Source organism: Drosophila montana, unplaced genomic scaffold, assembly GCF_035044405.1.
Source record: "Drosophila montana isolate Dmon_TW-CO22-7 unplaced genomic scaffold, ASM3504440v1 contig_1900_1, whole genome shotgun sequence".
Lineage (NCBI taxonomy): Eukaryota > Metazoa > Arthropoda > Insecta > Diptera > Drosophilidae > Drosophila > Drosophila montana.
In genome coordinates, this window is record NW_026996820.1 from 266,366 (window position 1) to 289,560 (window position 23,195).

At 35.1% G+C, this 23,195-nt stretch overlaps 1 protein-coding gene across 1 annotated transcript; it reads right to left on the minus strand.

Annotated features, from left to right (window-relative positions):
- Positions 1 to 4,925: 4,925 nt before the first annotated feature.
- Positions 4,926 to 5,798, minus strand: LOC135441252 (uncharacterized). The gene is made up of 2 exons (XM_064700789.1): positions 5,622 to 5,798; positions 4,926 to 5,536 (listed from the first exon to the last, which is right to left on the minus strand). The coding sequence occupies exons 1-2, from the start codon at positions 5,794 to 5,796 to the stop codon at positions 4,926 to 4,928; spliced, it is 786 nt and encodes a 261-aa protein (XP_064556859.1). The 5' UTR covers positions 5,797 to 5,798.
- Between the last annotated feature and the right edge of the window lie 17,397 nt (positions 5,799 to 23,195).

The window sequence follows — 23,195 nt, forward strand, 5'->3', positions numbered from 1 at the left end:
ACAGTGGTTCAAAATTCTGTTGTTGTGAATATGTCACTATATATATATATATATATATATATATCAATTATCTTTCATTTGATAGCTATCACCACCTCCCCGCTACAACCTAAAAGCTATAAATCAAGTGAAAACATCATTTTATGCTGCCCACCAATATAAGCCACAATTTAAATGCAATTGTCATTTTGAGAATACACGAATATTTTATAGTACAATAAGATCTGCTGAAAATTTCATTAAGATCGGCTAAGAAACACAAAAGTTATGTGTTTCGGCTGCCCACGTGTTGCAAAAATTTGTGTATATATGAACACGCACACATTCATGAGCGTCTTTATTGAATTCTATCAACAGCATTGCAATTGCAATTGTATTGTTTTCTGTGCTGCTATTTTAATTTGTTTTTTTCTCATCTAGACTCAATAATTGGTGTGGCTGTTGGGTAAAAGCGGCGGCAAGAGTCCAGTCTGTTGCGAGTTCGAAACCTATCGGGGAAATTGAAACTTTTTGGCTGGTGTGGCTGTTGAGTAGAGGCAGCGGCAAGTAGTGCGGTTAGTTGAGAGTTCGAACACTGCCTAGGGAACTTTTTTTTTTATTTCAATTTATCTTTATTAGTGCTAAAGCAAGCGAGCGCGTAGCGCCAATTACATTTGGTGTTGGAATAAGATGGTTCAGGGTCGGGAGCTCCCGACTAGAACCTCTTGCTTGTTAATTGTTATAATGTTTAAAAAATATATGAAATCATATTTTAAAACTTGAAAGAATAATTGAAAAACCGGCATTTAAATAATTTGAATATCTTTCACACTTTGGTTTTTATAGTCTCCCAAAGTTTTTTTAATGTAGTTGAAATGTTGAAATAAGCTGTGAGCCACTGTATATGCATGTATGTACTTATGCATGTACATGTCAGTATGTCAGTCATGTACATACATATGATTATTGACATTCAACCAACAATCAGTCCTAAAAAGAAGTTAGTCCGTTTGCGACATTAAGTGGGCTATAAATTAAGCATAAAGTTATTAAAGAAACGAATTTCCAGAGTGTACGGGGGAAGAAGCAGCGGCTGCTTACAGCTTATAGTGAGTGTATGCACATATTTATGTACATATATATTTCATATGTTTGTTTTTATACCCTTAACCCATTACAAATGGATAAAAAGGGTATAATGTATTTGCGCAAATGTATTTAACAGGATCAACAATTCTGATCAGCATCAATAGCCGAGTCGATCTAGCCATGTCCGTCTGTCTGTCCGTCCGTCCGTATGTATGAACGCAAGGATCTCAGAGCTATAAGAGCTAGAGACTTGAAATTTTAGCTGTAGGTCCTCCTAGTGCCCGCGCAGATCAAGTTTGTTCCCGATATTAAATAAAAGAGTGCCAAAAATACAAATAGTGTAAATTAAATGCGTCGGTAGCTAGTTCGACCGGCGGAGAATAAAATAATTGATACAAACAAAAATTGATAAAAAGAATTTTTAGAAACAAAAAATTTGCACTCATCTCTCATTATTTTTATTTCTTAAAAATAATAATAATTTAATTAATAATTTAATTTAAAGAAATTTTATCAATATTTGCATCGACTTTAAAAAACAGATTTTCTACAGAGCCAACCTCAGTACACAACACGCATTCATGTGTCCACAAATTTGGGATAGGTCATGCATGATCCAGCGATAGAAAACTAAGAAAATGTATTTCTTTGCCAGCTTAAGCCAGAGCAGTAAATAAAAACACTTTATAATGTATAATGTATTTGTGCAAATGTATATAACAGGGAGAAGGCCGCATCTCTGACCCCATAAAGTATATTCGTGATTTTTGCACAGACGGATTTTTGCACTGCGCTCTGGATTATTCTCTTTTTTGGAGGCTCTCTGCTCTCCCTATTAAAGGTGAGCCGAGACACGCTTAGGAACTTGTGACTCTGATATTTGTGCACCCCTTGAGTTCATCGATATATTTGCTCATCTATCGATACCAATCTTCAATTGGCAATCAAAACACAGTACATTGTTTTCGTGGGGTGTTTTTTTTATGCATTTCTGCCGTAACAATATTTATGAAAAGTTTATCATCATGATGTGTTATGAGGTTATAAAGGTTGTTTTCTATCTTCACAAAGTCAACATGGTCAAGTACCTTTCATTTTATGGACACCGGCAATCTTTCATTCGCTCCATAGCTATAAATTTAATAAGAAAATCAATCGGAACTACCCATCAATTATAATTATCTGCATTTGGTGTTGGTAGAAAAAGGCTCAGGGTATCTCCCAGTCGGGCACTCCCGACAAGAGCACTTTTTATTGATTTGTTGATGTAGTTTTGATTAGCTTTTATTCTAAGTGGGTCATCAATTCTTATGATATATATATTTTAAACGACACCCAATTAATTAAATTACGTATGTAAATACAGGAGGAAGGTGAACTATTCACAATTTTTTTCGATTTTTCTGCGAATTCAATCAAGTAAGAGGTTCTAGTCGGGAGCTCTCGACTAGCGGATGCCCTGAACCCTCTTATTTCAACACCAAATGCAGCTCGCGCCACGCGCTCGTTTCCCTTAGTAGTAATAAAGAAAAATAAAAAAAAAATAAAAAATTGTTTCCTTGGCAGGGTTCGAACTCGCAACTAACCGCACCAATTGCCGACGCCTCTACTCAAGATCCACACCAATGATCGAGTTTTAATGAGAAAAAAAAAACATTTAAAACAGCAGCACAGAAAACAATACAATCGCAATTGCAATGCCGTTGATAGAATTCAAAGCAGACGCGCATGAATGTGGGTGTGTATACATGTATACAGAAATTCTTCGAATTTAGGCTAGCTGATGCTAACACATGCGCACATAACTTTTGTGTTTCTTAACCGATCTTAATGAATTATTCGACAGTACATCTTATTCTAGAATAGAATATAGAATTTTTGTGTATTCTCAATTGTATTAAAATTTGCATTAATTGTGGCCTAAGTTACTGGGCAATATAAATTGGTTTAATAACTTGATTTATAGCTTTGTGGTGGTAAAGGAGAGGTGTCGATAGCTATAAAATGAAAGATATCTGTATATAGACTATTCTAGAAGCTACATGTCAAGTTTGGCGACTCTAGATCTTATTATTTACCAAAGTTGCGCAAAAAACAGGATTTCAATATATATATTTTACTGGGTCGGAGAAGCATCCTTCTGCCAGTTACATACATTTGCACAAATGCATAATACCCTTGTTACCCATTTTCAAGGGTATAGGGTATATAAAATATATTCCTCGGTACGGTTCGAACTCGCAACAGACCGCACTATTTGCCGCCGCCTCTACTCAAACATCCACACCAATAATTAAGTCTTAACGAGAAAAGTACCAATTAAAATAGCATCACAGAAAACAATACAATCGCATTTACATGCTGTTGATAAAATTCAAAGAAGACGCGCATGAATGTGTGTGTGTGTACATGTATACAGAAATTCTTGCAATTTGCGCTAGCTAACACGTGTGAGGCCAATACACATAACTTTTGTTTGTTACTTAACCGATCTTAATGAAATTTTCTACAGTACATCTTAATGTGCTATGGAAAATGTATTCTGAAAAGTAAACTGCATTAAAATTTTAAATTGGTGGGATATACAAGTTGGGTTATTAACTTGATTTATAGCTTTTCGGTGGTAGCTGCGAGGTGGCGATAGGTATAAAATGAAAGATATTGATATATTTATACTATTCTAGAAGCAACATATCAAGTTTGGTGACTCTAGCTCTTATTATTTACCCAATTTGCTCAAAAAACAGGATTTATACTCGATCTGCGCGGGCACTAGGAGGACCTACAGCTAAAATTTCAGACTCAGCTCTTATAGGTTCTGAGATCCTTGCGTTCATACATACGGACGGACATGGCTAGATCGACTTGGCTGTTGATGCTGATCAAGAAGATACAGTACGACCTCGCTCAACGCAACCCTCGTTAAACGCAACTCCTCGATAATTGCAACAGCCGATTTCTTAACATTGTAAACAGCTGTTCAGAAAAGTATAAATTGTAAAAAAGTACAGACCATAATTTCTCAATTTTGCAAAAAATAAATAAAGTAAAATGAAATCCTTGCTTTGAGCACAGAACTATTCGATTTACTTTAATTTTAATGGTTAGCAAAGGCATCTCTATTTTTAAATAGGTCTCGTGGTCAACAGAAAATATTGCCTCGGTTTTTGCAACCACCTCAGTTTTCGCAATTGGCCATATTTTAATAGGTTGCGTTGTGCGAGGTCGTACTGTATATACTTTATGGGGTCGGAGATGCTTTCTTCTGCCTGTTACATACATTTGCACAAATACATTATACCCTTTTTACCCATTACCATACCATTACAGGGTACAAAAATACGTCTCAAATATAAATTTTTTACAAATGGTTGAAGCCTCCGCAAAAGGAAAATACATTTTTTAATTTAGTAGTACCAGTACTTTTAACCTTTAGTTGTTACTTTACCTGTGGTCAAAGTCTTCAGATGTTTCCGATAAAAAATTAGGTGTTATACGTATGTATATTTCCATATATGTATATCATCATACTGTTCAAGGCACTTGTTTCAATATGTTGGAGCCACATTATTCACTGTTCGAAATGGATCGCTAATGCAACAATGTTTTTTGGAAGTGGTTCATTTTTATTAATTTTAAATTTAAGTTATAATAAATTAGAATAATATTTAATGTTTGTGTAAGTATCATAATAGTTAAATAAATTGTTAACAACGAGGGCACTTTGAAGTTATTATAAATAAATCCATGCACAGTTAAAGCTGTTAAAAGTTGACAATATTAATAATTAAGTTCCGGTTCAATGCCAGCATATGAACATCTTTTGCACAGCCCCTAAGACCATTTTATTATTTATTTTATATAAAGTGGTCATTGATGGGACTATGCAACTTGGTTTCCTCATTTTCCGTTTCCCATTGGTTTCTTTTTGCCTGTAGGATTAAATCTTGGAAAGAACCATATTCAGAATTTTGATGGGATTTAGCAGTAAGGCCTACATCGCCTTCGTCTTCGTAAAGGTTATCATACGCATAATCGGAGTCTGTGTCCATTAATTGACTTCGTAGTATGTCCATATCACTGTAATCCCCATTATCAGAGGGTCGATCAGCTTTGTCATTATCATAATTTGATTGGTCGATATTGTGTTTCAGGTAAAAACTTTTAAGTAATTGGTCCACTCCTTCAGACGACATGTCAGACACCATATTTACAGCAATCTTCCGCCGACCACGCTTTAATGACTTTAAAGGCCTATCTGTCAACTCAAATTTAAAAGTTGTTTGTAGCGTACTCTTTGAGCTTTCAAAGTTGTTAACCAAAGCTCGGAAAAGTCGCTTAAACTGGTTACTCGAACGTTTTTTTTTATTAGTTGTTGAAGTACTTATGTACTTCGGGTTTTCCATAATAAATCGATGCAGCAACTTCTTTGTGCCTTGCTGATCCTTTTGCGATTTGAGAATCTCGACTAAAAGCAAAAAAAAAAATGGTAAAAGATTTGTCAAATTAACGATGACACGAAAGAAGTTTCGACGCACAGTATTTAATTTTACCTTTTTCATGGGATAGTCCAAGCCTATTTTGAAGAATTCCCCATTCATTGTTGCGACTATCAAACGTAGCACCAACTTTTGCTGGGGATTCATCATTATTCCTGATGTAAAATCCCAAACATTTGTGCTGTGTTGTTAACACGAGAAGCAGCATTACATGTATGCTTACATACATATTGAGGACACGACTTGTTTCTTACGCAGTACACTGGCAAATGACGTAGTCGCTTGCCCGCTGCTGGTTTAAATACTGCTGCATGAGTTACAGTGGATCATATAAATCAACATAACCACACACACCTACGAAGAGAGCACGGGTATTCGACAATTGTTCACAATATTTAGACGCGCGAGGCAAAGGCGCCCAAGTCAGGACGACAATCGAGTGAGATGCTATTTGCCGATCGAATGATGCTGTCTTTGTTTTTCTTAGTAACACTTAGCGCAAGCAGTGGCAATTAAAAGGCAACATAAATACTTAAAATTTTGCTTTTCCAGTCTAGTTGAACAGGTAGCATAACCGCCGGTCGCCGACGTCTGCGCATGCGAGAATCAAATCGCAATTCAGCCACTTCAGGCGGACGAGCATGACGATGAGCGACGATGGGCGACATCGGTGCGCCGGAGCGTTTTATGAATGTAAGTAGGTCATACAGGTAGTGGTTAACCTTTTAAATGTAAAAGGAAGTGCATATAAATCCTAGCGCCAGCCATAAAAGAATCAACCGCGTCGATCTTTGTCTTGATCTCTGTCGACAAATGTGTCGCTAATTATGGTTCAATCTGTGTTTTATTGATGTAATATAATAATGTAAATGCGATCTGCGGTGCAGGGCGACACACGAAGGCAATATGTAATTAGTCGGCGCCCTGTAGAATGCCGCTTCACTAATATATTTTGCCAGTCACAACCATATGCAGTTATATCACTACCCAATGTAAACTATTAAATACCCTCATGAAATTCTTGTTGTATTTTTATACACAAGAAAGTTTTTCATACATAGTAAACGTAATAAATGTAAGGCTTGGCTAAGACATATTGATTAACATGTGCGAGGCACTGCTAGTGCAAGCAAGGTTAGGAAGCCTATTAGTGGCGGCTCACTGCAACACGTGGATATGGAGACACGGCGGGCGAGGTCTTCTGGTTCCGAGATCATTCGGAGAGGTGGAGGGGGTTGTTGTCAGCCTAGATCTACAGACACGCACACGTTTAAAATAAGACCTCCTGCTACTACTGGGACCTATATTCCACGAAAACAAAAAACCTACCGAGGACTGGTAATAGTTGTCGACATGTAAACAAACACAACTGCTGATTATTAAAAGCGAGGTCTCAGATGGTGTTCGACACTCACGCTCTATACCCTACCAACTTATGATCTTCGTGCACATAATCAGCGAAGATCCCACCGAAAAGCTTCTTCTTCTTCCTTATGTTACCATGTCTTCAGGAACAAACCAATTAAATTAGCAACCCATAGTTAATACACTATATATCAATAGTTAATTACTTATAATTTGATAACCCATTGAAAATGGGTATAAAGTAAGCATCTCCCGCCCCATAAAGTACATATATTCTTGATCAGCATCAATAGCCGGACGAACAGACAGACTCGGAGGACATGGCTAGAACGACTCGGCCGTTGATGCTGATCAAAAATATATATATCCATATCCTAAATCTTCGATATATTCTGTTTATTGTTGTAAGTTGAATGCTAGTAGTTCCAGTACTTTACTTTTTTTTTTTACTTTTTTTTTTACTATTTCTATTTCTTGGTTGACCGTTTCAATTACATGGTTGAGTTCGATTATTTGAAAAATATTGTGAGCTATTGAATTCATTTTGTCCTCAAGTTCTTCTTTATCATTGTTATCTAAAGTTCCAAATAAGTATTTGAATGTTGTTCCTACGAAATTAAGGAATCCGTTTTTGCTTCCTTTTACTATTCTGATACCATTTATTTCTCTTTACAACTTTTCTGTTAAATATTGAATATGTATTCTATATATGTTTATATGTTTTTTGTCTGTAACATTAGTTTATCATATGTGCATTCTGTCTTTGTTAAATTTATTTTTAGACAATGGTGTTCATAATTATCTGGTTTGTCAATCATGGCTTTTTTTTAAAAAAGTAAGTGTTCATTATTTCATTTAATAGGGTTGATACCTATAAATTGGTTTTTACTACCTGGTAACAGTATTGACATCATTATCATTAGAGTTATAGTTCCTGTTTTGGACTTTGGTCCTCTAGTAACAATTATTTACTTAATGTCTTCTGTTTTTGATAATTCGTTTTATAATGCTTAATTTTTCGACCTCTGTTAGTCTCTTCAAAATGGTGGGTTTGCAAGGATTATGTAATTTACCGTTAGTTATTGGTGCTTTCTTAAATTTATTATTTATTTTGAAATCATTTCAGTTTTTATTAAGATTATTTATTCTTGTCTCTTTTATAGTCGGGGTGTTATAATTAGGTGTTCCTGCGTAAATGAAAATGTCAGCTGGAATTCTGCCAGTAGAGTTATGTTTTAGCTTATGATTATAAGTGTATAAAATTACATCAATTTCCATGAGTCTATTTTCTTCGTCATCGTCAGTATATATAATACATATTTTTTATACACTGAACCCATTGAAAATGAGTAAAAAGGGTATAATGTATTTGTGCAAATAACAGGCGGAAGGAAGCATCTCCGACCGAATAAAGTATATATGTATATTCGTGATCAGCATCAATAGCCGTCGATCCGTCCGTCCGTATGTATGAACGCAAGGATCTCAAAAGGATCTCTGCAGATCGAGTTTGGTTTCCGTTATTCGATAACTTGTTCCAAGAACTTCTGTATACATGCATACACACATTCAAGCGCGTCTGCTTCGAACTCTATTAAGAGCATTGCAATTGCGATTGTATTTTTTTCTGTGCTGCTATTTTAATTTTTCTCATTAAGACTCAATTATTGGTGTGGCTGTTGAGTAGAGGCAGCGGCAAGTAGTGCGGTCGGTTGCAAATTCGATCCCTGCCAAGGGAACTTTTTTTTTTTTATTTATCTTTATTAGTACTAAAGCAAACGAGCGCGTAGCGTGATCTGCATTTGGTGTTGGAATAAGAGGGTTCAGGGTATCCTCTAGTCGGGAGCTCCCGACTAGAACCTCTTACTTGTTTTATATTGTTCCTATGGTCAATCTTTGCTAGATCACAAACTTCACATTTGTTAATTATGTTTTGGATTATATTTTGATAGTCTGGGTAATAGTTCGTTTCTTTAAAAAGTCTGACCATCTTTTAGTTACCTGGATGTGAACGTTTTTTGTGGTTCCTAACTAATATTTGTTTAAATTCTGCATAGCTCCTAATGTCTTTCAGTCTAATATTTGTTCGTAATATTCGAGTTAAATTGGTGTAAAAATGCTTTTTCAATTTTTAGGTTTAATCATTTCTATTTGTCTTCTAAACTTATTTAATGGTTTTTCTGTTAAATGTATTATGTTTTCATTAACTTAATATCTTGTTCGCCTAGCATATTTTCTTCAGTTTTGATGCGTGATAAGGTATCTTCTACGTGGTTTAATTTTCCATTTAAGTCTTAATTGTGAAATTATATTTACTAAGTTTGATACGCCAACGTTGTAATTTCATGTTGGGTTCTTTAATGTTGTTTAGCCAAACGAGTGGCTTGTGATCGCTTAAAATGTCAAATGGTCTGCCATATAAATATGGTCGAAAATATTTTACTGCCCACACTATTGCTAAAAGCTCTTTTTCTATTGTACTATAATTTTGTTCGTGATCGTTTAACGTTCTACTTGAGAAACTAATTGGCTTGTTATCTTGTGAAATTACTCCTATTTCAAAATTACTTGCGTCGGTTGTTGCCTGAAACTTTTTATTAAAGTCTGGACATATTAATATTGAAATTCTAGTATTGCTTTTACTTTCAGTTCGTTTGGCCAAATGCCTTCTGGACTTATAATGTGCCCTAAAAATATATTTCCTTTTTTAAAAATTCGCACTTATCTAATTGGAGTTTCAAATTTGCTGTCTTCATTTTTTAAAAACTTTATTTATTGAATTTAAATGTTCATCAAGTGATGTGGAGAAGACAATAATGTCGTCCAAATAAATAAGACAATTTAATAAATCATGAAGATCGTGTTTCATGCACCTTTGGAATCTTGCTGGTGCATTTTTAAGTCCAGTCTACTCGTAATGTCCATATTTGGTAGAAAATGCTGTTTTATTGATTGTTTTCTGATCCATCTCAATCTGATGGAAACCTTTTGCTAAATATATTGTCGTAAAATATAAGCATCTTCCTAATTTTCGCAAAATCTCGTCCCAATATCTCGTCCTCTGTAATCGACCACTAATCTAAATTTTGCTTTTTCTGAGGCGTCTGCCTTTTTTGGTACTATCTTTATCTTTACTTTGCTTTTCGATTTCTTGTTCGAAAGCGAAAGGCTAACCGAATGGTTTTTTTGTAAATTGGATTTTCATTATGTGTATTAATTTCGTGCTTAACAATGCTCGATTTGAATGTAACTGAAATTTTTTTGTAATTTTAATAGTTTTGTTTTTATACCCTGAACCCATTAAAAATGGGTAAAAAGCGTATAAAGTATTTGTGCAAATTTATATAACAGGCAGAAGGAAGCATCTCCGACCCCATAAAGTATATATATTCTTGATCAGCATCAATAGTCGAGGCCATCTAGCCATGTCCGTCTGTCTGTCTGTCCGTCTGTCCGTATGTATGAACGAAAGGATCTCCGAACCTATAAGAGCTAGAAACTTGAAATTTTAGCTGAGAAAATTTTCCTCTTAGTAGCCCTCCATTTGTGCTACTTGTTTTAATATCAAAATAGTAGATATGTCGTATCTTGGGAGTGCCGTAAGAAGTCTATCTGGTAGTTTATATGTATTACGTTTTCAGCAGTGTTATTCATAGCGTTTATGTACAATTTAGAATCATCTAAATTCCCTTTTAATTCTTATTTATCATTATCTTAGCCTCTCCCTTACTAGAAAATTTTCGTAAATTACAATGATAATCCATAATCTTCGCAGTAGGTCTTCCACGGATGTTTGCGTCTTGTATTCGGAGATTAAGGCTTCCCTGAGTTTGGGCCAGTTGATGATTTGCAGCATTCTGGGTACCTTTTGGGCATCCCCGGATATCTGGTCACCAAACTTGATATGTCGTTTCTAGAATAGTGTATAAATATCAATTACCTTTCTTTTCATAGCTATCGCCACCTCCCCGCTCCACCACATATCTATAAATCAAGTTAATAAACCAACTTATATTGCCCACCAGTTAAAGCCACAATTTTAATGGAATTGACTTTTTGTGAATATAAAAATATTCTATTCTATAATAAGATCCACTGTTAAAAATTTCAACAAGATCGGTTTGGAAACACAAAAGTTATTAAAGAAAAAATAATTTGGCTGCCCATGTGGTTGTAGCAGGTAACGCAAATTATACATGTATATAGGTTCTACAATTCGATCAACAGCAATGCAATTGCGATTGTATTGTTTTCTTTGCTGCTATCTAAATCCGTTTTTTCTCGTTAAGAGTCAATTGTTGGCGTGGCTGTTGAGTAGAGGCGGTTGCAAGTAGTGCGGTCTGTTACGAGTTTGGGTCCTTTCTAGAGCTCTATTTTTTTTTAAATTTATATTTAGTACTGCTGAAGCAAAGGAGTGCGTAGCGCGATCTGCATTTGGTGTTGGTAAAAGAGGGTTCAGGGTATTCCCTAGTCGGGAGCTCCCGAATAGAGCCTCTTAAATGTATTTGTGTAAGTTAGAGTAAATATGTCCGAGTAGGAAGTTAATGGCGGGTGAGATAAGGTGTAAAGCGGGTGCACGCCAGAATTTGGGAGTTTACAGGTGCCTATATGGCCTACTCATGGTGGGGAGGGCTCCGTTAGGGTAACATATGTTCACCATATGCATGTTTGCAGGTTGTCCGTTTGTGTGCTCAAAAAGCTACCTAAATTCGTAAGTTCGATGATAAATATAAATTATTTTGTTAATCGACTCTTCCATTTATCTAGGTTTTACTCTCTCCTGGTTGATCTATGTCTAGTCGGCAAACCGATAAAAGGAACGTGAACGACAAAGTCGGATTATAACAAACATGACACCCTTATTACTAATTTTCAATGGGTGCAAGGTGTACAAAATTTATTCTTCCTGTCGGTAACGAGCTCGCAACTACATTCAGCATCACATACTTGAGTTAGAACACAGTACTGAATACAATCATAATTAAAATTTTGTTCATTGAATTCAAAAAGTACCGGCATACGAATGTGTGTGTGCTCATGTATACTAAAATTACCATCAGGTGGCTTGTCAATATAACCAACAATTAAAATATTGATTAATTAATTTGTTTTATACCGATACTTGAACCTTATAAACTATTCAAATTTGGCGATTTCGATATTGATTTTCATCGATTGTTTGAAAACGGGGTAAGTTATCGATAGTCGAACACAAACTCATATTGCGCGGGCACTGGGAGTACCTACGTTTAAGCACTAACTATATAATGCATAGATACGTCAACCAGCAGGATAATCGAAACACTAAGATGAGTAACGCCCATACATTTGAATCAGGGATGATAAAACAAGTAGCACAAATGGAGGGCTACTAAGAGGAAAATTTTTTTAACAATTCTAGTCGGGAGCTCCCGACTAGGGGATACCCTGAACCCTCTTCTTCCAACAGGCGATAGGTACAAAATGAAAGATACTTGATATATATGTATATACTATTCTAGAAGCTACATGTCAAGTTTGGTGACTCTAGCTCATATTATTTGCCGAAATTGATCAAAAAACAGGATTTCGATATCGATTTTTATCGATTACTTGGAAACGGGGCAAGTTATCGAATATCGGAAACAAACTCGATCTGCGCGGGGACTAGGAGGACCTACAGCTAAAATTTCAAGTCTCTAGATCATACATTCGGACAGACAAACAGACGGACGGATGGACAGACGGACGGACGGACGGACAGACAGACGGACATGGCTAGATCGACTCGGCTGTTGATGCTGATCAAGAATATATAGTAGGATATATTATATACGCTTGAATAACACAAACATAACACACTACACATACAATCTTGCGCATGCATAAATATGAAACGCGTGCATGATTGCTGACCATATAACTTTTGTATTCACTTTGAAAATAAAATAAACTCTGTACAGTCAGTCTTAAACTGGAAAGGAAATAAAATGGATGCATTTATTAATTCTTCGTGTTTTATTTAAAATTGTCATTTAATTTTCAGTGTTGACATTAGGTTTCTTAACCCGGTAATTTAATAGACTCAAGTAGTTAAACAACTACATCATGCATTGGCGCAGCCGGTAGCATGATAAATTATTGATGCGATAGCTAGACTATTCAATTCCTTAATTTACCATTCACTAAAGAACTTTCGCAAATCATATGCGGTAATATTGGTTCAAGTTTACAAAGCGTAAACCTCGACAGTGAATTGGTGACCATTAATGTAATTGTGTTAAAGAACCAACTTAAAGAAATTAAGAAGACGCCTTAGAATTCGCCAGAGTAATAAATCCAATAAAGGTTAAATAATAATAAATCCATTAAACATCAACCATAAGTAATTCAGTGAATAAAAACTTACAAACTAAGTTAACATAAACCAACAAACAAACGAATACGCAAACTAGTTGACAAATCAAGACACCCACCAAACATAAGTAAATACATAAACCAATAAAACAAGCGAATACGCAAACCAGTTGACAAATCAAGACACACACCAAAATATAAGTAAATACACAGCTAATACCCGAACCAACTATAAAACAAAATATACAATGGCAGTAGCAGCACCAGAACCAATACAACTCTCCGACTCGAACATAATTCAAGTCGAAAGGCAAATACATGCTAAAGAGAGTTTCCAGGGCGATCCAAATACATTATACACGTTCAAAGGCCGTATCGACTTCATCCTGGCGTTATACCAAACAACTGAGGAACGACAAAAACTTATCATCTTTGGACACATAGAACGGAACATCAGTGGTGATGTCATCCGCACCCTTGGAGTAACCAACCTCACCAACTGGTCAGAACTCAGAACTCATTTTATCATAAATTACAAGCCGCAAGTACCAAACCATCAATTACTGGAAGAATTTTAAAACACACAATATCGAGGTAATATTCTTCAATTTTTAGAAGAAGCCAAAAAAAGAAGGCAAATATTAACCAGTAAACTAGAATTAGAAAACGATATATCAAAAACCACTTTGTACACTAGATTAATTTAACGAGTATCGAAAATGTAATTCAAAAGTTAACCACTCACGTTTATCTCAGAATAGTTGACTGTTAAATTCCAAGTTTAAGATCGCTCATAAATATATTGTAAGAAAAAAGTCTTTACGAAGCACCAACCCCAAATAAAGATAACTTAACAACATTCCCAAATCCAAGTAAACCACAAAATTACCTACATAATAAAAAAATAAATAATCAAGGCAAGCCAATTATACATTTTCAACCATTATATAACACAATTTACCAACCCTATTTCCGATCACTTACTCACATGCCACCTCAAATACCCAGAACTAAAACTACCCCTTTTTCCCAACATCGACCTATTCATGTTCATCCACAACCTAGTGCACCATTGATACAAGCACCCAGACCAAACCTACAATTTAACAGACATCAAATATTTGAGCAGAACCGTTTTGGACCTAATTATGTAGGTACATCGATTAATTTTCCACCAAGAGAAAATACGACAACTAATAGCCCCGTTAAGAGACAGAGACCATCAGACAGTGGACAGTCGAAAATGAGTAAAAATGAAATTAGATACAGGAAGGAATACCCGTTCAGTCTGAATACCCATACAACCTAGCTTACCCCTACTATTCTTATTATCCAGACTATCTTCAAGTTGAACCTCATTCTTACCAAACGTATGACATCCCTAACCCAATTTATGACACTCCTGAACAAGGTTACGATAACTCAAACCAGACAGAAGAAGAAAAAACAACGAACAACATGATACAGAACAAGCGAAAAATTTTCAGTTAGTAGCCGCGGATCAAGCCAATATATAATAGTTAAACATAATAATAACGATTTAAGGTGCCTTATTGATACTGGTTGCACAATAAATATGTTGACCCAAGATAGTTTTTAATTCACCATTTCTCAAACCGATATGATATGCTGATTGGAAGCAATTCGTTGTCTAAAGCTAATGCAATAATAAACTATCAAAAAGGAATGGTTAACCTATTCAATAAAGAGTACAAATTAATTAATACAAGCAACACTACAGAACAAAATCATATTCAAGAATACCCTTTATTCTATGAAAACCCCATACTTCTAGAAAACTCCACTCCTCAGGAAAACCTATTCCGACTAGACCATTTAAATACAGAAATACTACACTATTAATACTACACATAACGCCCCCATCTTTTCAAAATTGTATAGCTACCCACAGACCTACGAAAAGGAAGTAGAGCAACAAATTCAGTATATGTTAGAGCAAGAATTTATACGAGAAAGTAATTCACCATATTGTAGCCATATTTGGGTTGTACCTAAAAAGTTAGATGCCTCGGGACAGAAGAAATTCCGTATTGTAATTGACTACAGAAAATTAAATTAAATCACTGTAAACGACAGATACCCTATACCAAACATGGATGAAATATTAGGCAAACTAGGTATTAGGTTATTTCACGACAAACTTACACCAAATAGAAATGGATAAAGAATCAATACCCAAGACCGCATTTTTAAACAAAGACGGTCATTATTAATACACACGAATGCCATTTGCATTTAAAAATGCCCCCGCCACATTTCAACGTTGTATGAACAACCTACTTCGTCCGCTTCTAAACAAAAATTGCTTAGTGTACATAGACGACATCATAGTTTTTTCCAGCTCTCTAGAGGAACATTTACAATCCTTGCAGGCAGTTTTCGAAAAACTATCACAGGCAAACTTAAAGTTACAGTTAGATAAATGCGAATTCTTAAAACAGGAAACAACCTTTATAAGACACGTCATCACTAAAGATGAAATTAAACCAAATCCCGACAAAATAAAAGCCATAGTAAAGTATCCATTACCAAACAAACCCAAAAAAATCAAAGTCTTCTTAGGACTGACAGGCTATTATAGAAAATGCATACCCAACATTGCCGACATTGCTAAGCCCTTAACTAAATGTTTGAAAAAAGGAGCCAAAGTAGACACCAAACAAAAATATTACATAGAAGAATTCCAAAAGCTGAAATTATTAATCTCCGAAGATCCAATTTTAAGAATACCAAACTTTGAAAGAAATTTCATATTAACCACAGACGTAAGCAACGTAACTTTGGGAGCCGTTCTCTCACAAGATGGACATCCTGTTAGTTACATCAGTGGAACTTTAAACGAGCATGAAGTAAATTACAGCGCCATAGAAAAGGAATTGTTAGCTATAGTCTGGGCAACTAACATTTTTCGACATTATTTATTAGGGCGACACTTTGAAGTAGCATCCGATCACCAACCATTGTATTGGCTGCACAAGCTAAAAGAACTTAATGCAAAATTAATGAGATAGAAACTTAGACTTTCAGAATATGACTTTGATATAAAATACATTAAAGGAAAAGAAAACTATATCGCCGACGCCCTATCCACAATAACAATAGAACAAACATTTTTCGGTGAGTCTACACAACATAGCGCAGAAGAAGATAATAGTAATTTAACCCGTCAATTGTCATAAACGACAAGTTATATTTTCCAAAGGTCCTACTAACACACAATATGAGACTTATTTAAAAAAACAAATCAATACACATCTCCTATAAAGATGTGACCATAGAAACAGCCAAACAATATTACCTTGACTATTTTTCCTCTAAAAACACCGCTCTATACATAGACAGCGATGCATATTTCGAAATAATTCAAAGCGCATATAAGGAAACTATTAATTCAAAACTGTCCGAAGTCTTACTTAATTAAAAAACATACCAACTTATGCAAAATTTAAAGAATTAGTTCTAACCACACATGAGAAACTTCTACATCCAGGAATTCAGAAAACTACAAAACTTTTTGGCGAGACATACTATTTTCCCAATAGCCAACTCCTCATTCAAAATATATTTAACGAACGTCAAATATGCAATTTAGCAAAAACAGATCATCGTAACACAAACATGCCAATGAAAATCACAAAAAATAAGCATAGTAACACAGAACAGCTATTATACGAAATGATCCAATTTACCGAATATATAGAAGATATTGCAATGGGAATGAAACTTTCTAGACTAGGACTATTCAATCCAAAATTACTTAATTACGACAAGTTAGAAAACGTAGACAGTAGTAACATATTGCTAACCAAAACATCAACCTGGATTAGTACTAATCAAATACTTATCAAATTAGATATCCCTATTAAACAAAAAACTGTTCATACCATCAATATAATACCTTACCCGGATAGTAATGGTTTTCAGCTTGATCATTTAGAAAAAAACACTTATTTTTAAGAACAAAACAAAATTTATAACCAAGATAACAAAGAAATAAACGATGAATGTATTAAGAATATTATAAAAAGAACTAACCCGATATGTAATTTCGTCCCTATAACAAATAACCTAAACCTGGAATATAAATGATACCATTATAAGACAAGATTGCCAGGAAACAAAAAAAAATATAACTATTAAAGGCAACAAAATAATAACAATAAAACAATGTAAAATTAAAATAGGAAAGATAGTGTTGAGTGAAAACCATCTACATCCCGAAATTAATCTAACTCCATTGTATACACCCTTAGAATTAATAACAAGTAAGAGGTTCTAGTCGGGAGCACCCGACTAGGGGATACCCTGAACCCTCTTCTTCCGACAGGCGATAGGTATAAAATGAAAGATACTTGATATATATATACTATTCTAGAAGCTACATGTGAAGTTCGGTGACTCTAACTCACATTATTTGCCGAAATTTCTCAAAAAACAGGATTTCGATATCGATTTTTATCGATTACTTGGAAACGGGGTAAGTTATCGAATATCGGATACAAACTCGATCTGCGCGGGTACTAGGAGGACCATCAGCTAAAATTTCTAGCTCTTATAGGTTCGGAGATCCTGGCGTTCATACATACGGACAGACAGAAAGACGGACATGGCTAGATCGACTCGGCTGTTGATGCTGATCAAGAATATAGATACTTTATGGTTTCGGAGATGCTTCCTTCTGCCTGTTAAATACATTTGCACAAATACATTATACCCTTTTCCCCATTTTCAATGGGTTCAGGGTATGAAAATTACAAACTAAACAAATAATATAATGAACAAAATTATTCAGCAAATAAATTCCTATTATGGAATGGAATGAAATCCGTACCAATTTTATTGAAATCAAAAACAAATTTGACAAATCTTACAAATGTATAGGTCAAAATAGGTCTATTCAGACTGAAACATTAACAAACACGCCACATTACTAGTACATGAATAATGAGAAAGACTAAATCAATCACATTAGTCATATATATCTAAATTAGTGAACAGATTTCGATCAAATTTAGTATCAGTCAAGAGGAGGTATAATTTGGAAATATCGATACCGACAATTCTGAACACCCCTTTGACGATCGAAACTAGTGAAAAACTAGAGTCGACAGACGAAAAAGAAGAATTATATCTTCCGGAGGAATACGAGTCAGGAAGCAACTTTGATACTGATATAAAAGAAAAAGATAGGGTAATAACATTACCCGAATTAGCAGGAGACAATTGGTCAGAATCCGACGCAGAATCCGTAGAAAATAAAACTAACACAAAGGCACAAACTAACAATGATTTTGTCAATACCGCATCCAAGCTTATACCAGCTTTCGATGGTAAAGCTGAAAACTTAACAAGTTTTGTAGATGCTCTACATGTAATAGACTCAATTAAAGGCGAACACGTACAATTAGCTGTTTCAATTATAACGAGAAAGAAAGGCTATCTTCGGCACGCCGAAGATTTAATACCCTTGCAGACCCAATCTTTTCATAATGCTCATAGTGATTTGCCCGTATCTAAGAAGCACATAGTTAATGGCTGAGATTTTTTTTATTTTATTTTATGAATTTTTCAATTCAATAATTATTCAATACATTATACATACATTATGAAAATTAAACGCTAAAAGCCTAGTAAGAACACACAATTTTCTAATAGCATCACCGACCGATGGAGGAGGATGTGGCCCTTTTCTTGAAAAACAAAATAGTTTTCCATGATAGCTGACTACTACTACTATCGGACTACCGTCCGATGTAAATAAGATTTTGCATAATGCTGAGGTTGGTCACGATATCTTGATAAACAAAAATGTTTTTCATACAACAACTTAATTTTCGACCGATCGTTCCTATGGCAGCTAAATGATATAGTGGTCCGATGTTGATAGGATTTTGCATATATATGAGGAGTATAGAAAACTTATAAATGCCGAGTTTGGTCAAGATATCTTGAAAAACAAAAAAAATTGCATGCAACAACTTAATTTTTGACCAATCGTTCCTATGGCAGCTATATTATATAGTGGTCTGATCTTAATAGGGTTTTGCATATATATGAGGAGAATAGTAAAACTAATAATTGCCGTGTTTGATCAAGATATCTTGAGAAACAAAAATGTTTTTCATAGAACCTACTTTTCGACTGATCATTCCTATGGCAGCTATATGATATAGTGGTTTGATCCAGCTGGTTTTGACATATGTTTGTACTGCGTGCAACAGAAAGAGGCACTTCTGCAAAGTTTCATAAAGAAAGCTTTAAAACTGAGAGTTTAGTTCGCATAGAAACAGGCAAGGGTATAATAAATTAAAAAAAAAAAAGTTCCATTGGCAGGGTTTGAACTCGCAACTGACCGCATTAATTGCTGCCGCCTCTAACCAATAGCCACACCAGGCAAAAAAAAAAATAGTTACCTCAGTAGGGTTCAAACTCGCTATAAACTGCACCATTGGCCGCTGCCTCTACTCAACAGCCACACCAATAATTGAGTCTCAGTGAGAAAAAACAATTAAAATAGCAGCACAGGAAACAATACAATCGCAACTGCAATGCTGCTGATAGAATTCAAAACACGTTTTCTTTCGTGTTTCTTAACCGGTCTTGATGAAATTTTCAGTAGTATATCATATTATACTATAAAATATTTGTGTAATCTCAAAATGACAATTGCATTTAAATTGTGGCTTAATAAGGTAGACAATACAAGTTGGTTTACTAACATGATTTATAGCTTTATGGTGGTAGCGGGGATGTGGGGATAGCTATAAAATGAAAGATACTTCATATATATATACTATTCTAGTAGCTACATGTCAAGTTTGGCGACTCTAGCCCTTATTGTTTACCAAAATTGCGCAAAAAACAGGATTTCGATATCGATTTTTATCGATTACTTGGAAACGGGGCAAGTTATCGAATATCGGAAACAAACTCGATCTGCGCGGGGACTAGGAGGACCTACAGCTAATTTCACTGACACGGCTAGATCGACTCGGCTATTGATGCTGATCAAGAATATATAAACTTTATGGGGCCGGAGATGCTTCCTTCTGCCTGTTACATACATTTGCAAAAATACATTATACCCCTTTTACCCATTTTCAATGGGTTCAGGGTATAAAAATACCTGTGAAAATAACTGACTGTTATTCGGCTTTTAGGCGCGCCGTTTTTTTTTAAAAGAATATATATTTTTTATATTTAATTGAAATATTATTATTATACTTATATAAAAATAAAAAAAGCATTTGTCTGATTTGCATAAAAGTTGTTTGATTCCCGTCCGATCAGTTTCAAAATCATTTTAAAAGCTTTTTGAAGCTTTTATAACTTACGTGCCACGGGCAAGGACGGATTATACCCGCTAGTATTTAATAAAAACTTAAATGACCTAAATGAAATATTTATATTTTATATTCTATTTTTTTTGTTTACTGTATGGACCTATTTTAGTTAAAATAAAAATAAAAACTAAGTCGTATTTCTGCAAGGGAAATTCATTGTCGGATTGTCGAAGAAATCTAAGAAAAGACTTAAAAATTGAAAATGTTCTATTTTTGCGACTTGCTACTTGTGCACACTCTTTCGAGGGAGGAATCGTGTGATATTATAAAAGGGTTTGGCCTGTTCATATGCAAAATTGCTCTTTTCCATGCTTGTTGTTGGTAAGGGTACCTGCACTAGCATGATAACTTTTTGGGCCGGCTAAGCACGAAAATGGATGGAACCCTTTATGCGTTTGTGTGCCTGTTGGTTGCCTGCCTGTTCGATGCAAAATTGACAAGATTTGAAGTTTTTGGGGTTTCTGAATTTCGAGCTCTGCACACACAGATAAATGTGTGCGAATGATTCGATCAAGGGTTTGTCGTTGAAACAGGTGTGCCGCACTTGTCGTTCGTTTGCACTTTGATATGGACATTCTGACCATTAACTACCTGTCATAAAACCCTTAAGCGCAAAATTTTTACAATGTCAAAAAATATATAAAAAGATCACCCTTACCAACAACAACCATGGAAAAGAGCAATTTTGCATATGAACAGACCAAACCCTTTTATAATATCACACGACTGCTCCTTCGAAAGATTGTGCGTGTGCACAGGTAGCAAGTCGCAACATTTGAAACTGTTCAATTTTTGGTCTTTTCTTAGAATTCTTCGACGACGATTTACCCTTGCAGAAATACGACTTAGTTATTTTTTTGATTTTAAGCAAAATAGGTGCCCCAGTAAACAAAAAAAAAATAGAATATAAAATATAAGTATTTCATTTAGATCATTCAAGTTTTTATTAAATATAAATAGATCAGATTCTTCTCATTATGCCTGACTGGACGAACAAATACATGATAGAGCATTTGAATGTGTGTGCCTTTTGCTACCACAGGCACAAAAGGCACACAATTGAAGAAAAAATCTCTGGCTCGCGAGATCGCATCCACACAACACAAATATACATATGTATGTTTGTTTGTAGATCTCAGGGTTTTTTGAGAAGCTATGCAGAGAGAAAGAGATGCACACAAGCGCGCAAAGCAATGAGTGAGAGCGAGGCAAACTCTGCACATGCATACACACATGTATTTGGGCTGTAAGGATTTAAAACTAACATACATACATATATTAAGAAATAGCATCAGCCGCAGCGACGTTGTGGGCTGAGCAAGATGCGGCTTCATACTGAGCGTTCGACTTTCGAGGCCGGCGTTCGGCTGCCACTCTCAGAAGTCTTACTCTTTCTGGGCACACTAAAATGTTCGCGGGCACCCTTGGGGCTCAATCGTTGCGATTTATCGTGATCCGATTATTCTGGTGTTTAACATATATATGCATTGTATAGTTAGTGATCTTACTCTTTTTTTGGACCAGTTGTCAGCGATTTTTGTGTGCCCACTCTGGTTGTCCTACATGTCCTATCTGCATGCTGTTTGGTTAGTGATTTAGACACAGGTTTTAAGAGTTAATAAGTCACCAAATAGGACTTCTGGTATATATATATGTATAGTTCATTTTTAGGATACTATCCATCAAAATCAATAAATAAATAAATTGGAACCACGCAAAAAATTTGAAGCAGCTGTCATTTTTGCAACGACACGAATAAGATCTACTCCAAAAATGTTTAGCATGATCGTTTATGAAAATGTTGGCAAACCAGGTGAAAAAGGTGTGGCGATTTATTTCAGTTTAAAGAGAAGAGAAGTCAATGATCGTTAGCAAGTGTTGTAAATTTTAAGAATTTTGGCCTGCGGAGACACTAAGTCGGCATAGGTTCTTGTATTGTTGCAAGCCGTAGTGGCTGGTCGGTTGACGGAAATATTAATAACTTACATTCATATAAACGTGATATTTGTTAATTTTACAAAGAGAATACAATTGCGATTGTATTCAGTTAATTTGAGAGCGAGTTTGCAGCCGACATAGTTAACTAACTTTTTTTTTAATATTTTAAATAATGCTAGTTATATCCCTTTACCTTTTGTATTGTAATGGTAGATAAAGGTTAAGGGTATCGCCTAGAAGGGCACTCCCGACTACATTATTCTTACTTGTTTTAGATGAAGAGTTGTGTGTTTTCGAATAAGCTGTCGTGTCTATTTATACCTTTACATAAACTGACTGCCTTTACTAACTCACTGATCGTTCATAATTCTCTCTATAATTGTAGATGCGATGCGGCAGCGCTTATTCTTCTGCCTGCACCGCAGTATTTGAAATTGAATGTTGAATAACTTCTGTTTTTTCACGATTTGTCTCAAAACAGATTTTTATCATATATTTTGGAAACTTGACGAGACATCAAAAAAAAAAATAAAATTGTTTCTCACTTTGCGTATGGTATAGAAGAATATACACATATTTCAAATTGTGAGTACCTATGTCTTGTAGTTTCTTAGATCGACGATTC